Genomic DNA, 12,394 nt, shown 5'->3' on the forward strand with positions numbered 1-12,394 from the left:
TCATCGAAACTCCCAAAAAGTCTTCCTCAAGTGGCCGATTTGACGTCTAAAGACAATCACGTCATGGTGCCGATTCGGGCCAACCTGTGCACCACATACATGTATGTATCAAATCGCAACCACGTCTACTAAAACTACAACGATGCCACCTCAAGGACCCGCTGAGGAAAACCAGCTCAATGTACAGGGCTACAACATTGTGACCATCTTGAAGCGTTTGGAGGCGGCAACGTGCCGTTTGGAGGATATCACCATTTTCCAGGAGGAGGCTAACAAGGCTCAACCATTGACCCATGATCTGGTTCTGGATGCCTTGCTGGCTCCTTCTCTGACTGACGTTAGTGATATTTCCAAGAGCGTTTCTACATCTACTGAGCCCCATCCGGCCAAGGTGGACGCGGCACCCGCCAAGTTTGTCACCGTTTTTGATGAATTGATCAAGTCCCACATTGCACCATTTGTGGATCTCTCCAAGACAATTGATGAGGTTGTGGGCAATGCTGCTCAGGAATTGCAGGATGCTTTCGTGGAGCAGGCCAAGTTTTTGGGCCTTGTTTCCCAGTCTAAGAAACCCCTGCCTAGCGATGCTAACTTGCAGAAGGCATTGGCTCCAATCAACACCCACATTGAAGCCATTGTGTCTTTGAAAGACGCTAACCGTCGCTCCAACTTCTTCAATCACCTCAACACCATCAGTGAAGGAGCCCCAGTTCTCGGCTGGATCGTCAGCGATACCCCACTCTCGTATGTGCCTGAGTTCAAGGACAGCGCTCAGTTCTGGCTGAACCGTGTGATGAAGGAGTATAAGGACAAGGACGATAAGCATGTCGATTGGGTCAAGGCGTTCTTGTCGATTTTCGACAGCTTGCGTACTTACGTCAAGGAGTACCACTCTTCTGGTCTTTCGTGGAACCCTCGTGGAATCACCTTGGGTGAATCTTTGGCCGCTGCCGCTGCTGGTGCCACCAACCAGCCACAAAAAGGCTCCGCGGGCGATTCCGCTCCTCCACCCCCACCCCCACCAGCTCCTCCAGCCAACATTTTTGACGAGTCGTCTGCACAGCCCAAGGAGACCTCTTCTGGCGGTATGAAGGCCGTCTTTAGCGACTTGAACAAGGGTGAGAACATCACTCTGGGCCTTAAAAAGGTTGAAAAGTCGCAGATGACGCACAAGAACCCTGCCTTGAGACAGCAGGGTGTGTCCAAGAAGCCAACCCCTCCAAAGAAGCCCACCAGCTTGTCGTCCACTCCTAGCGGCACTGTTAAGAAGGCCAAGCCACCACGCGTGGAGCTTGTGGACGGATCCAAGTGGATTATCGAAAACTTGACCTCGGAGAACACCAAGGAGCCTGTCATAATTGAGGCTGAGATGCAGCACTCTGTCTTCATCGGTAACACTGACGGCATCACCGTTCAGATCAACGGTAAGGGTAACGCTGTGTCGTTGTCAGAGACAAGAAACACTGGTGTCGTGGTGCACTCGTTGATCTCGGGAGTGGACGTCATCAAGTCCGTGAAGTTCGGATTGCAGGTTACAGGTGTGGTCCCACTCATCACCATCGACAAGTCGGACGAGGGTAACATTTACCTTTCGAAGGAGTCTGTGGAGGCTGACAGCTCCGTTGTCACGAGCAACACTACAGCTCTCAACATCAATGTTCCAACTGAGGAGGACTACGAGGAGTTGGCTGTCCCTGAGCAGTTGCAGCACTTTGTCAGAAACGGCAAGCTTGTCAGCGAGGTTGTTGAGCACGCCGGGTAGATAAATAGTAGACGAATGATATACAAAATACTGAGGCAGTGTAGATTGACGTTAAGCAAGAACTATACTCGGTTTCATTTTTCACCGCAGTATGGCAGTACCTTATGACACATGCCAACGGCTCACAAAGACTCATTGTGCCATACAATAGCCATTTAGTTTAAATGGCCATGGTGTGGTAAAATAATTTACTTTCGATGCTTCAATGATTCTGAGGAAGCTGAAGCATGTTTGACAATTCGTTATCTCACTTCCAGCCGCTTGATTGATAAATGGAGCATTCTCACTGGCTGCAAATCAAAGGTCAACCATGAAAAAACACCCACGAGCTCGGGAGACATTTGAAAAATTTTCTTCTTTTTTCAGGCGAGTTGGTAATTATATTTTTTTCAATGAATCACAAAATATTGATAAAATCCCCTGGTTCGCCTACCACAGTGTGGCCTGGACCACATGGAGGGACTCAAAAAAAAAAAAAGAAACCCTCGATGCGTAAGCTCGGCTAAGACAGTTTCTCAAAAACCTCATCAGGGCAGAAAACAAAACAAGCGAGAGTTCACAAAAAAACAGATAGAAAAGTCAAAAAAATAAAAACATGGCTTATACGGACATTCCTAAAAAAAATTCTGGTAGCGCCGAAGGAGTCTCCCTGGCTTGCATAGCTCTGAGCCGTTGGGTTCTATGCAGCTCGAAGTTCTCACGAGGCACGTCTCAGGAGACATTACCAGGAGGAAAGATTAGAAAATTTTTGAAATTCATGTAGCCCCAGCAAGTCTCTACCTCTTGCCTCCATCTTAGTAAGCCTTCCTATTTGGGTCTTTGGCAGGTTTGGGTGGAACTTCATAGAAGCCCGAAGAACTGTGCAAACGGTGTGCTGCGAAAAAATCACCGACTCGATCTCATCGGCGTTAGGCCAGCTACTACTACATATTTATTACCATGGTGAAGGATACTAAGTTCTACGACCTCTTGGGCGTCGCTCCAGGCGCCTCTGACAACGAGTTGAAGAAGGCTTACAGAAAATCGGCATTAAAGTACCACCCAGACAAGAACCCTCTGCCTGAGGCAGCTGAGAAGTTCAAGGAGCTCTCGAGAGCTTACGAGGTGCTTTCAGACGACCAGAAGAGAGAGATGTACGACTCTTACGGTGAAGATGGCTTGAACGGCGGTGGCCCAGGCGGTATGGGCGGTATGGGTGCAGACGACATTTTCAGCCAGTTCTTTGGTGGTGGATTTGGCGGTATGGGAGGCATGGGCGGTGCCTCCAGAGGTCCTGCTAGAGGCAAGGACATCAAGCACCAGATCAGCTGCACTTTGGAGGAGTTGTTCAAGGGTAGACTGACCAAGTTGGCCTTGAACAAGACTGTCTTGTGTAAGACCTGTGACGGCCGTGGAGGCAAAGAGGGCAAGGTCAAGCAGTGTAGCACCTGTCACGGTGTGGGTATGAAGTTCGTCACCAGACAGATGGGTCCTATGATTCAGAGATACCAGACCCAGTGTGACGCCTGTCAGGGTACCGGTGACATCTGCGACCCCAAGGACAGATGTACCTCCTGTAACGGTAAGAAGACCGCTGCTGAGCGCAAGATCTTGCAGGTTCACATTGATCCAGGTATGAAGGATGGCCAGAGAATTGTTTTCTCCGGTGAAGGTGACCAGGAGCCAGGTGTGACCCCAGGTGATGTTGTGTTCGTGGTGGACGAGAAGCCCCACGCTAAATTCCAGAGAAAGGACGCCGACTTGTACTACGAGTGCGAGGTGGACTTGTTGACTGCATTGGCCGGTGGCGACATTGCCTTCAAGCACGTTTCTGGCGACTACATCAAGTTCTCCATCTTGCCTGGTGAGGTGATCTCCCCAGGTGTCTCTCGTGTGATTGAGAAGCAGGGTATGCCAATCTACAGATCCTCCGACAGAGGTAACTTGTTCATCAAGTTCAACGTGAAGTTCCCAGAGGCCCACTTTGCCTCCGAGGAGAAGTTGAAGCAGTTGGAGGGCATCTTGCCTCCAAGAACCAAGTACCAGGTCCCCAAGGGCGCCGAGGTGGACGAGTGTGACTTGGTCCACGTTGATCCATACAAGCACAGCAGCAGCGGCAGAAGAGATGCATACGACTCTGATGATGAGGAGGGTGCCGGCGCCGGACCAGGTGTCCAGTGTGCCTCGCAGTAAGCGGGTCGGTGTATATTAGAGCTGGTCGGAGCGAAAGCACAGTGGGGGCTTCGTCCAGCCAAACAACCGGGGAAACCGGTCATATAGCTACATCATAATTTTGAGATTACTTCGTTGTAGCAGTCCCATTATGCGATATACATATTAGCTAGAAAGAATTGATCAACGTCGACTGTTTTGATTATCAATATTAATGTCCTTCTGGAGGCTATTAGTGCTGTATGCTGCTTTGTCTAACGCACTTTCTGGAAAGCCATGAAGAAGTTGCCTGTACCAGGGCAGTCTGTGAGTGTCCATCCGAGTGCTGGTACAAACACGCTGCCTTTACTCTTGACATGCTTAAACTTTTCGGCGTGTTCGCTCTGTGCTAGCCATTCCCTGATCTCATGCTCGTTGATGTACTTTTCTAAAGTATGAGTTCCTTTTGGCACGATTCGAAAAGCAGTCTCAGCCACGAAAATGGTGGTAAACCAGCTGACAAAGTCTCTGTTGATGGTGGAAATGAAAACCCAGCCACCGTCTTCGACTCTTTGGAAAAGCTCGTTGAGTACTTCAGCAGGGTAAGGCACATGCTCCAACATCTCGAACGCCGTGACAACGTCGTACTTTCCTCTGTCGTCGCCAACAGCTTGGAGCTCGTAAGAAAGCTTGTCTTCTAAAACAGGGTCCAGCTTCTTGTGCCAGTTAGCCGCAGTTAACACATCTGGAGATAGGTCAATGCCCTTCACCAGCTCCACATATGGAAGTCTGGCAAACGACTCAGAGAAAATGCCGCCTCCGCATCCAACATCTAGAACACGCAATCTTCTTGCATTGAGCATTTCGTCTCGTCTTGCTTCCTGTTCTTGTAGTATACGAGCTCTCACTGGCTTCGGAAGCAAGTTGACGTTAAATGGAGGCATGTAGACCTGGTCCTCCGGGTCTTCGATTCCCTGGTTGAGCTTGAGATGCAGACGAATCATATCGTTCACAAAGTCCATTCTGACAAGATTCATCTTGTGAAGAATCCGCTGGGGTCCATCGACATCCCACCATGACGAAGCCAATGCATTGAAATGAGAGACCTCCTCGTTCGAGGCGTGAGTATTGCCTTGAGACTTGCCTTGGGAAAGGTATCTATTGAGCAGTCTGCTCCTGAAGACACCGTGTCTTATGGATTGTCTTAGCATGGAAGTTCTCATAAAGTTGGAGTTTCTGAGTTTGAAGTGAGGTGATGCAGTTTTGTAGTTTTTATAAAAGATTGAGTTCAGATGGTTTGGAAGGTTATGAAAATCCCAATGCTCGTATAATGCAGTGTAGAACCTGGTGGCTGAATTTTGCTGGTGGTTTTCCTTCTTGCCGAGACTTCACTTTCGCAACTTTCATGGAGATAATGCAAAATCATCGCGGCATTAGGAGAGCCGGAACAATGATACTTCAAAAGTATAAAATGGATCAGAGCTGGAAATATTGAAAAGTTTTATCATTGAAGGAATCTAGTTCATTTTGTGCAACTTCACCTGCCAGTTTTCCATAGGGTTTGCTCCAGAGGCAATAGTTGAACCCTGTGCATTTCGCAGCCATTTGAGAGCGCCTTCTACATCTAACTGGCTGTAGTTATGATGAAAAACAAGGAAGAAAGAGAGTAATAGGGTAACCTTTTGAACATAATGATCATAGCACTGACTACTCAACTGCTCGACGCTTGACTGTCATAATTGTATCAGATTCATGGACCAAGCATTACTGATGCCTATCCAAACGAGCTGAATTTGTGATTCCAAACAATCGAAGCATTTGACCGGCTTCAATTAACTCTTCCACAGTATTGTTTCGTTTTACAAAAAAACTGTTTCCCCAAAGAGTCCTCCATCTGATGGATTCGTTTTGCACCCGGTTGTTACTGCACCGCGAAATATCAAAGTCTCGGTAACTCCAGCTTCTTTATTATGGACTCCAACGACGGGCTTGCCACATCAAGGTCTCGCAGAGCCAATGCTGGTTCTCGACTCAAGCATCTTATAGAGCTTGAAGAGGCCGCCTCAGGTGTGCAACAGACATTCCTCACCGAAGAGGATGAAGATGTTCATCTTCTATTCCAAGAAGACGAGAACGATGCAGAGTTTGAGGAAGAGGAGGAAGATGAAGAAGGCGAGGGTGACGAAGATGGCGAAGAAGCAGAAGACGAGGAAGATGGAGGACGCGAAGAAGATGGAGATGACGTTGATGATCCACAGAAGGAAGCTGCTCAGCTACTAGGCGAGGATAAGTCTGAAACCGAGGCAAATCCAGACGAGATGCTCTCAGACTCCGATTTGTCTGTATCTGAAGACGACGAGAGTGAGGGTGAACGTGAACTCCAGAAAGAAGAAAGATCCAAGAAGAGAAAGAAGAAGCAGACCATCATTCCCGCTATCAAGAAGCGTGCTACACAAACACCCAAGCCTAAGTCAGCTCCAAAGCCCGCATCTAATGCCCTTCTATACGGCGAGCGCAGAGCCTCTTCAAGAAAGTCTGCCGTGAAAAACAAGGAAGTCTTGCTAGAAAAGCTCAAGGCAGACGAAACTAGAAGAGCTGCTCTCACACCCATTGTTAGGGTGAAAGAGAGAGAGCCAACTCAGGAGGAGAGACTTGCACAGGCTCAAGAGACAGAAAAGGAGAATACTCTTTCATTGAATGCCTTCTTAGAGCAGGAAATCGTCAAGAAGGAGCGTCAAAAAATGATGTTTCAACAGAAGCGCCAAAAACTTCGAAATGTCATCCGTCTTGTTTCCAAAGCAACCTTCGTTACACCCCTAGAAGAGGTTGAAGATGCCAGGCATGTTCAAGACATGTTTGAGAAGAAGCGCCGTGGCCGTAGAAGAAAGAACGTTCAAGAAGAGCCCGATGTTAGACGTCCTGGAGATGTCGACACAGACCTTCCTTACTACAGAGCCGAGATGGCTGAGAGACAGCGTCTAGAGGCTATTAGGCTTGAAGAGAAGCGCAAGCTTGAAGAAGCTAGAGCTATCAAAAGAGAGAAGCTTGAAAAGGAACGCGCTGAAAGAAAACGCAAACTTGAAGAGGAGAGGGAAGAGCGCCGCAAACTCAAGGAACTGCGCCTTAAGGAGTTCGAAAATATTGATGCAACAGACCCAAACTTTTCTGCGGAATCACTACGTCTAAAGGGCGAGCTTTCTTCTTTAGAGGAGCAGGATCGTGAAGCCGATGAAAAGGACAGAGCCGAGACAGAAGAGTCAGAAAAAGAGGATCAGAAGGAGTCACAAGATGGTGCTGCCGAAGCCGGTCTGGAAGACACCCAAACAAAACCTCCTCAAGTTGACGAGACTGAGAAGGAGATAAAGAAGGAAGCCGTTGATGAGGTGCAAAAAGAAGAAGTCACCACTTCAAAGGAACAAAGCGCCGAGGTCGTCGACGACAAGACGCCAGAAGTTAATGATGTCGAGATGACCGATGCCACTGAGCCCACCGATGAAAGGGCGAACCCTGATGATCAAAAGGATGACGAAAAAGACAAGTCTCATGAAAAGGAGGAATCGGTTGTTGCTGATGGTGAAGCTAGTGAAACGAAGAACGATGAGACGACTGAAAAGGGCACTCCCTCGAAAGAATCGGAGGTAGTCAAGGTCGAGAAGAAAGTTACATTCTCCGATGACGTTGGCAAAGGGAAGAGAAGGAAAGTGAAATGAAGGAAGAGCAGCCCGAGGAGGTTAAACCCAAGAAGGAAGAGAGCCCGAGGTCAAGTCAGTCGCACCTGTTTACAAAGCTCGCTCGGACGGAAACGTTTTCGAGGGCCCGGTGCAATATGTTTCTCGTAACATGGTCTACCTCATGGACTTCGACGAGGAAGACAGGTATTGGAAGCTTCCAGAGACGAAGATCAAGATTGCCCTTTTCGGAGAAGAGAGTGTTCTCAGTGCATCAAGGAGATTCAGAGATGTCAAAACGATTCTTCGAAGCACCTCTCGCAACGAGAATCCTTATGCCACACCCAAGGATGACAGAGAGGATGAGCTCTTCCAGCTGGTAGCCGATATCACCGAAGACAGTCCGATGTTTGACGATCTTAAGAAACTCCGCAAGATTGGTGTACGTGTTGAAGACGAGGAGTCTGAAGAAGAGGAGGACAGGGAAGAAGAAAACGTGGTGCAGATCAGTACCGAGGCTCCAACCGGTCTTTACCTTCCCAATGGCAACAAGAAGATTTGTCTCATTTCCGGAAAGGAAGTCAGGTACTTCGATCCTGGCACTGGTGTTCCTTACGACAGTGTGGACGACTACAAAGTTATCAAGACTATCGAGGCTGGCACTATTCCGTGGTACAGTATTCCTAGAGACCAGAACACATACGGAGCAGTGGAGATATATTTAAATAACCGAGAGGGAAGCCGACACGCCCGCGGCGTGCCAGAGGGCTTCGAGGGCTGTTAACTCGGCGATTCTAGTTTAATGCAATTAATGACCTGTTGAGTGTTGAACGTTTTTCTCGTGAGCGCCGATCAAGTCCGACTGGAATTTGACGAGCTTGGCCTTCACCAAAGGAACCAAGTGTTTTTTGACGTGAGAAGTGTTTTCACCTTCGACGTTGAAGACGTACTCGTCGTCGTCCTGATCGTGGAAGAACTCGTCCAAAGCGATGGTAGAAGTGAAAGCGCTATCTTCCTCCTCCTTTTTGGATCCTTCCACCGCAAGTCGGAGCTTCATGTCGTAGATACACAAAGTCTTGCCTTTTCTCTGGGTAACGTCACAGTCACCGTCAACGGAGGTGACTTCAGTGACAACAAGCTTCCATGCATCGTCCTCGTATGAGGTGTTCACGACCTTTTCACCAAGATATTCCTTTGTCCAGGGAAGACAGTTTCTGTCGACCCAGTGCCTGAGGTTAGCATAGTCCAAAACAAACATCGAGCCGATCTACACATACCAGTTGTTTGGGTTGTGGACCACCATTTGTGAGAAGTAGATTGGTTTAATAATTTTTCGCAGCATATGTTATCCGCGACTACCTGGGGTAAGAACATTCTAGAGCCGCGAGGGAAGATCCGAGGTTAGGGCCAGGAGTGAATGAAATTAGAATATGTTTTGGCTGAAGATTGTAGCTGTGATACTTCGCCGGTCACTAGGCCTCGTATGAAAGTCAATGTAGCGATATCTAGTCGTAATAAGACTTTCGTATCACGGCTGAAGAACAAAGACTTCAAACTCAATATTAGATGCTTGTAGATGATTGCTGGACTTCAGTTACTGGTACTGCAGTGATTTGATGGTATTCACTGGAAGTGAAGGTGTTTGATGGAGCATCGCATTTTGCACCCAAAGACTAGGTGAGACATTGGTCAAGAGGCACAAAACCGGGAATGAAATTTATTAAAGACTTCAATAGCTTTGATATCAAACTTTCTTGAAACATCCACGTGTTGAAACACACTTACCCCAAAGAGGGATTTATTAGTGGCTTTTATATGGGATCTGCAGCAGCCACATCGCTTAAGCCCGCCTGTCAACGCACGTTTTTACCACAATATATACAACTGCAATCTTTGAAGCTTACATTCAAGAAAATATCTGGGTGGCATGCTCAAGTGGTCCAGATCTTATCTTTGCCATTTGATCACCTGAACTGGATTCAAACCACTCAGCCACATCTTCTAGATGGCTGCGAAAACGTCATCATCACGGTGAGAGTTGCAGCGAGTTCCTTTAGGAAAACGTAGATGTCAAGCCATGGAAACGAAGAAAGCTAAATTACATCACGATTATATCGTATATTCACTTTTTCTACACGCTGATGGCTTTGTGATCCCTCTGTTCCAGGTACCGCCTCGTCTAATGCGAAGAGCCGAATTACAGTCATGAAAACGACCAGCATAGCGTGATTCACTTAGTCGAAAAAAACCCAAAAAGTATTCATTCACTTGCATTCAAAACCTCAATCTCATATTGACTTTCATTTCCCCTGACGGGCAAGAAATCATCCCCTGGATCTGAAAAGCGTATTAGACTATGCATGCGCGATTTGTTGATAGCTTTTTCCAAACAACTTCAACCACCAGTGGTTCATGCCCGAAAGTATAGAGCTTTCAGACTTGAAGCACAAACCGTTTTTTGAATATGAAAAACCAGAGGGCCGCTTGAGCCCGCAAAACCGACGAAAAATATGGCTCCATATCCTACTAGAGACTATTGCATCCGTGGTGATCTACTCATCTTACACCAAGCTTGTTCTGCTATACCTGTTCTTGGCTCCTACGCTATTGGGAGCATCAACGGCAGCTCTAGCTCAGTCCATGAACCAGCTCTACAAGGGCAGACTATCGGTTTCGAAGTTGCTTAAATTCTTGATATGGGGATGCATCAACGGCTGCTTCACCGCCTTGTGGATCGACACTCTTGTGGCCAGAGTGGACTCTGTGTTCTATAGAATATTGATTGATCAGTTGATCGGCGCTCCTTCCTTCCAGTTGACATTTCACTTGCTTGGTAAAGTGTGGGATGTGGCCGAACCGGGTCACCCATCTCCAAGCTTCTCCACCTTCATCACAGCCTTGAGCATCTCATACTGCTACTGGCCATTTGTGTCCATTGCCATGTTTGTCTTCATTCCGCCGCTGTTGATGTTCATCAGCAATTGTGTCGCAAACTTAATCTGGAACATGATCCTCAGCAGAATAGCATAATACACGCATTACCTGATTCTCTTCAACGGGTCCGACTTGCGGCCACCCTTCTTTTTATGCTTTCTAACCTTGTTTTTCGTGAATGGAATGAAACCAAGGTCTTTCTTAGGGCCGGCCCTGGCACTGGCCGGAAGCAAGTACTCAGGAACTCTCTTCAACTGTGCTTGCACTCTGCTAGGGTGCAATTCCTTGTCGTGCCTAAGGGAGGCCAAGTCTTGAGGGTTTTCTTCGAAGAAACGCTTGAGCTTGTCAGAGTTGATCAACTCGTTCTTCAACTCCGAAATTCGGGCTTCTCTGATAGCCACTCCAGTGACAGCTCTGAAGGCATCCTCTGATCTGTACCTGAAACCCTCAACCTGCTTCATGTCAAACTGGTAAGGTTTGATCTCGAGACCATTCTTCAGTTGCTGCTTGACGATCTTCTTAAGCACCTTTTCGTCCTTCTTGGCTGTAGATAAAGTTGCAACTCTGTGCTTCCCGACCTCGTTCTCTGGAATCACAAAAGACAAAGCCATACCAGCCTTGCCCGCTCTGGCGGTTCTTCCAATGCGATGAACGTATGCTCTAGCTGTTGTTGGTAAATCAAAGTTGAGCACACATGCAACGTTTCTGAAGTCAACTCCTCGAGACACACCATACTCCTTGTCCTTTTTGGCCTTCGATTTCTTTGACTTCTCAGTGGCCTCTTCTTCTTCATCACCCTCATCCTTTTCAACCGTGAAGTCACTCGTCTCATCGGTAGCAATGAGCAATGAGTAGACGTTCTTGTTGAACTCGTCAACGATATGCAAACGGGAGTTGACGGGCAACTCACTATTCAAAATGCAACAACGGATACCAAACTGCTCTAAGAACAACTTCAAACGGTACCCACGCTCGATGGAATTCACAAAGACGAGCGACTTGCCCTTGATCAAATTCAACTTGTAAATGACGTATGCAAGCAAAAACTTGTCAAACTCGGTAGTTTTGGCGTAGTATTGCACGAGCTTATCGTTAGCAGAGTTGTCTTCATTGAGCTTGAGTACAGCTGGTTTTGAACAAAACCGGCTCTTCAAGTCGTTGAGATCGTCGTTTATCGTAGCAGACATCAAAAAGGTCTGCAAGTTTGTCTTGACAGGCAAGAAGGTCTCAAGCTGCTCCAAATCTTCCATGTAGCCGTAAGAAAGAACCAAGTCAACTTCGTCAATAATCAAATGCCTCGTCTTTGAAAGGTCTATGAGGTTCAGGTTGACGTTATCCTGAAGCACCTGGATCAACTTGGCTGGCGTGGCCACCAAAATATCTGGCTTGTTCGTGAGCAAAGATTTTAAAACCTGCTCGGAAATATTACTGGAGAGGTTCACCACGCTGATCTTCTGGTTGCTGTACACCAAAAGCTTCTCGGTGAATTGAGCTACCTGGTTAGCTAATTCTCTCGTAGGAACAAGCACAATGCTCTTGACACATTTCTCCTGTTCGGCCGTAAGCAAGTTCTGAAGAACAGGAATCATATAAGCTGCGGTTTTACCGGAGCCGGTGCTAGCTTTGGCGATGATGTCTCTCTTTTCTTCTAGAGCCAATGGGATAGCACTGGACTGAATAAGGGTGGGATTTTTGAAGCCGAGATGATCCACGGCTTGTATAATGCGGGGATCAAGATTGAGCGAGTCCCACTGACACTCGTCGTCAACATAGGCGGCGTCTGCTGCTTTGTTCATTGAATTATGCTATGGAGATGTAGATCTAAAAATTCAGCGATGCTCATCTTAGGGCCCTATGTGGTGTGGACATGCAGGAGTATCAAGAATCGAGAAACGGTTTC

At 47.4% G+C, this 12,394-nt stretch overlaps 7 protein-coding genes across 7 annotated transcripts; 4 read left to right on the forward strand and 3 right to left on the reverse strand. All coding sequences in view use genetic code 12, as the record gives it.

Annotated features, from left to right (window-relative positions):
- Nucleotides 1–142: 142 nt before the first annotated feature.
- Nucleotides 143–1,762, forward strand: SRV2 (adenylate cyclase-binding protein; the record flags this gene model as incomplete). Its single annotated transcript, XM_025482563.1, has 1 exon — nt 143–1,762. One exon carries the CDS (start codon nt 143–145, stop codon nt 1,760–1,762), a length of 1,620 nt encoding a protein of 539 aa, XP_025337181.1.
- Nucleotides 1,763–2,701: 939 nt separating this feature from the next.
- Nucleotides 2,702–3,934, forward strand: YDJ1 (type I HSP40 co-chaperone; the record flags this gene model as incomplete). The annotated part of the gene is made up of 1 exon (XM_025482564.1): nt 2,702–3,934. One exon carries the CDS (start codon nt 2,702–2,704, stop codon nt 3,932–3,934), a length of 1,233 nt encoding a protein of 410 aa, XP_025337182.1.
- Nucleotides 3,935–4,167: 233 nt separating this feature from the next.
- Nucleotides 4,168–5,103, reverse strand: COQ3 (hexaprenyldihydroxybenzoate methyltransferase; the record flags this gene model as incomplete). Its single annotated transcript, XM_025482565.1, has 1 exon — nt 4,168–5,103. One exon carries the CDS (start codon nt 5,101–5,103, stop codon nt 4,168–4,170), a length of 936 nt encoding a protein of 311 aa, XP_025337183.1.
- Nucleotides 5,104–5,862: 759 nt separating this feature from the next.
- Nucleotides 5,863–8,344, forward strand: CXQ87_004115 (uncharacterized protein; the record flags this gene model as incomplete). The annotated part of the gene is made up of 2 exons (XM_025482566.1): nt 5,863–7,593; nt 7,646–8,344. 2 exons carry the CDS (start codon nt 5,863–5,865, stop codon nt 8,342–8,344), a joined length of 2,430 nt encoding a protein of 809 aa, XP_025337184.1.
- A 24-nt stretch (nt 8,345–8,368) lies between these two features.
- Nucleotides 8,369–8,818, reverse strand: HCH1 (Hch1p; the record flags this gene model as incomplete). The annotated part of the gene is made up of 1 exon (XM_025482567.1): nt 8,369–8,818. The coding sequence occupies one exon, from the start codon at nt 8,816–8,818 to the stop codon at nt 8,369–8,371; it is 450 nt and encodes a 149-aa protein (XP_025337185.1).
- Nucleotides 8,819–9,972: 1,154 nt separating this feature from the next.
- On the forward strand, nt 9,973–10,528 carry CXQ87_004117 (uncharacterized protein; the record flags this gene model as incomplete). Its single annotated transcript, XM_025482568.1, has 2 exons — nt 9,973–10,420; nt 10,464–10,528. 2 exons carry the CDS (start codon nt 9,973–9,975, stop codon nt 10,526–10,528), a joined length of 513 nt encoding a protein of 170 aa, XP_025337186.1.
- A 70-nt stretch (nt 10,529–10,598) lies between these two features.
- Nucleotides 10,599–12,290, reverse strand: CXQ87_004118 (ATP-dependent DNA/RNA helicase; the record flags this gene model as incomplete). Its single annotated transcript, XM_025482569.1, has 1 exon — nt 10,599–12,290. The coding sequence occupies one exon, from the start codon at nt 12,288–12,290 to the stop codon at nt 10,599–10,601; it is 1,692 nt and encodes a 563-aa protein (XP_025337187.1).
- Between the last annotated feature and the right edge of the window lie 104 nt (nt 12,291–12,394).

This window comes from Candidozyma duobushaemuli (assembly GCF_002926085.2).
Source record: "Candidozyma duobushaemuli strain B09383 chromosome Unknown D_B09383, whole genome shotgun sequence".
Taxonomy (NCBI): Eukaryota; Fungi; Ascomycota; class Pichiomycetes; order Serinales; family Metschnikowiaceae; genus Candidozyma; species Candidozyma duobushaemuli.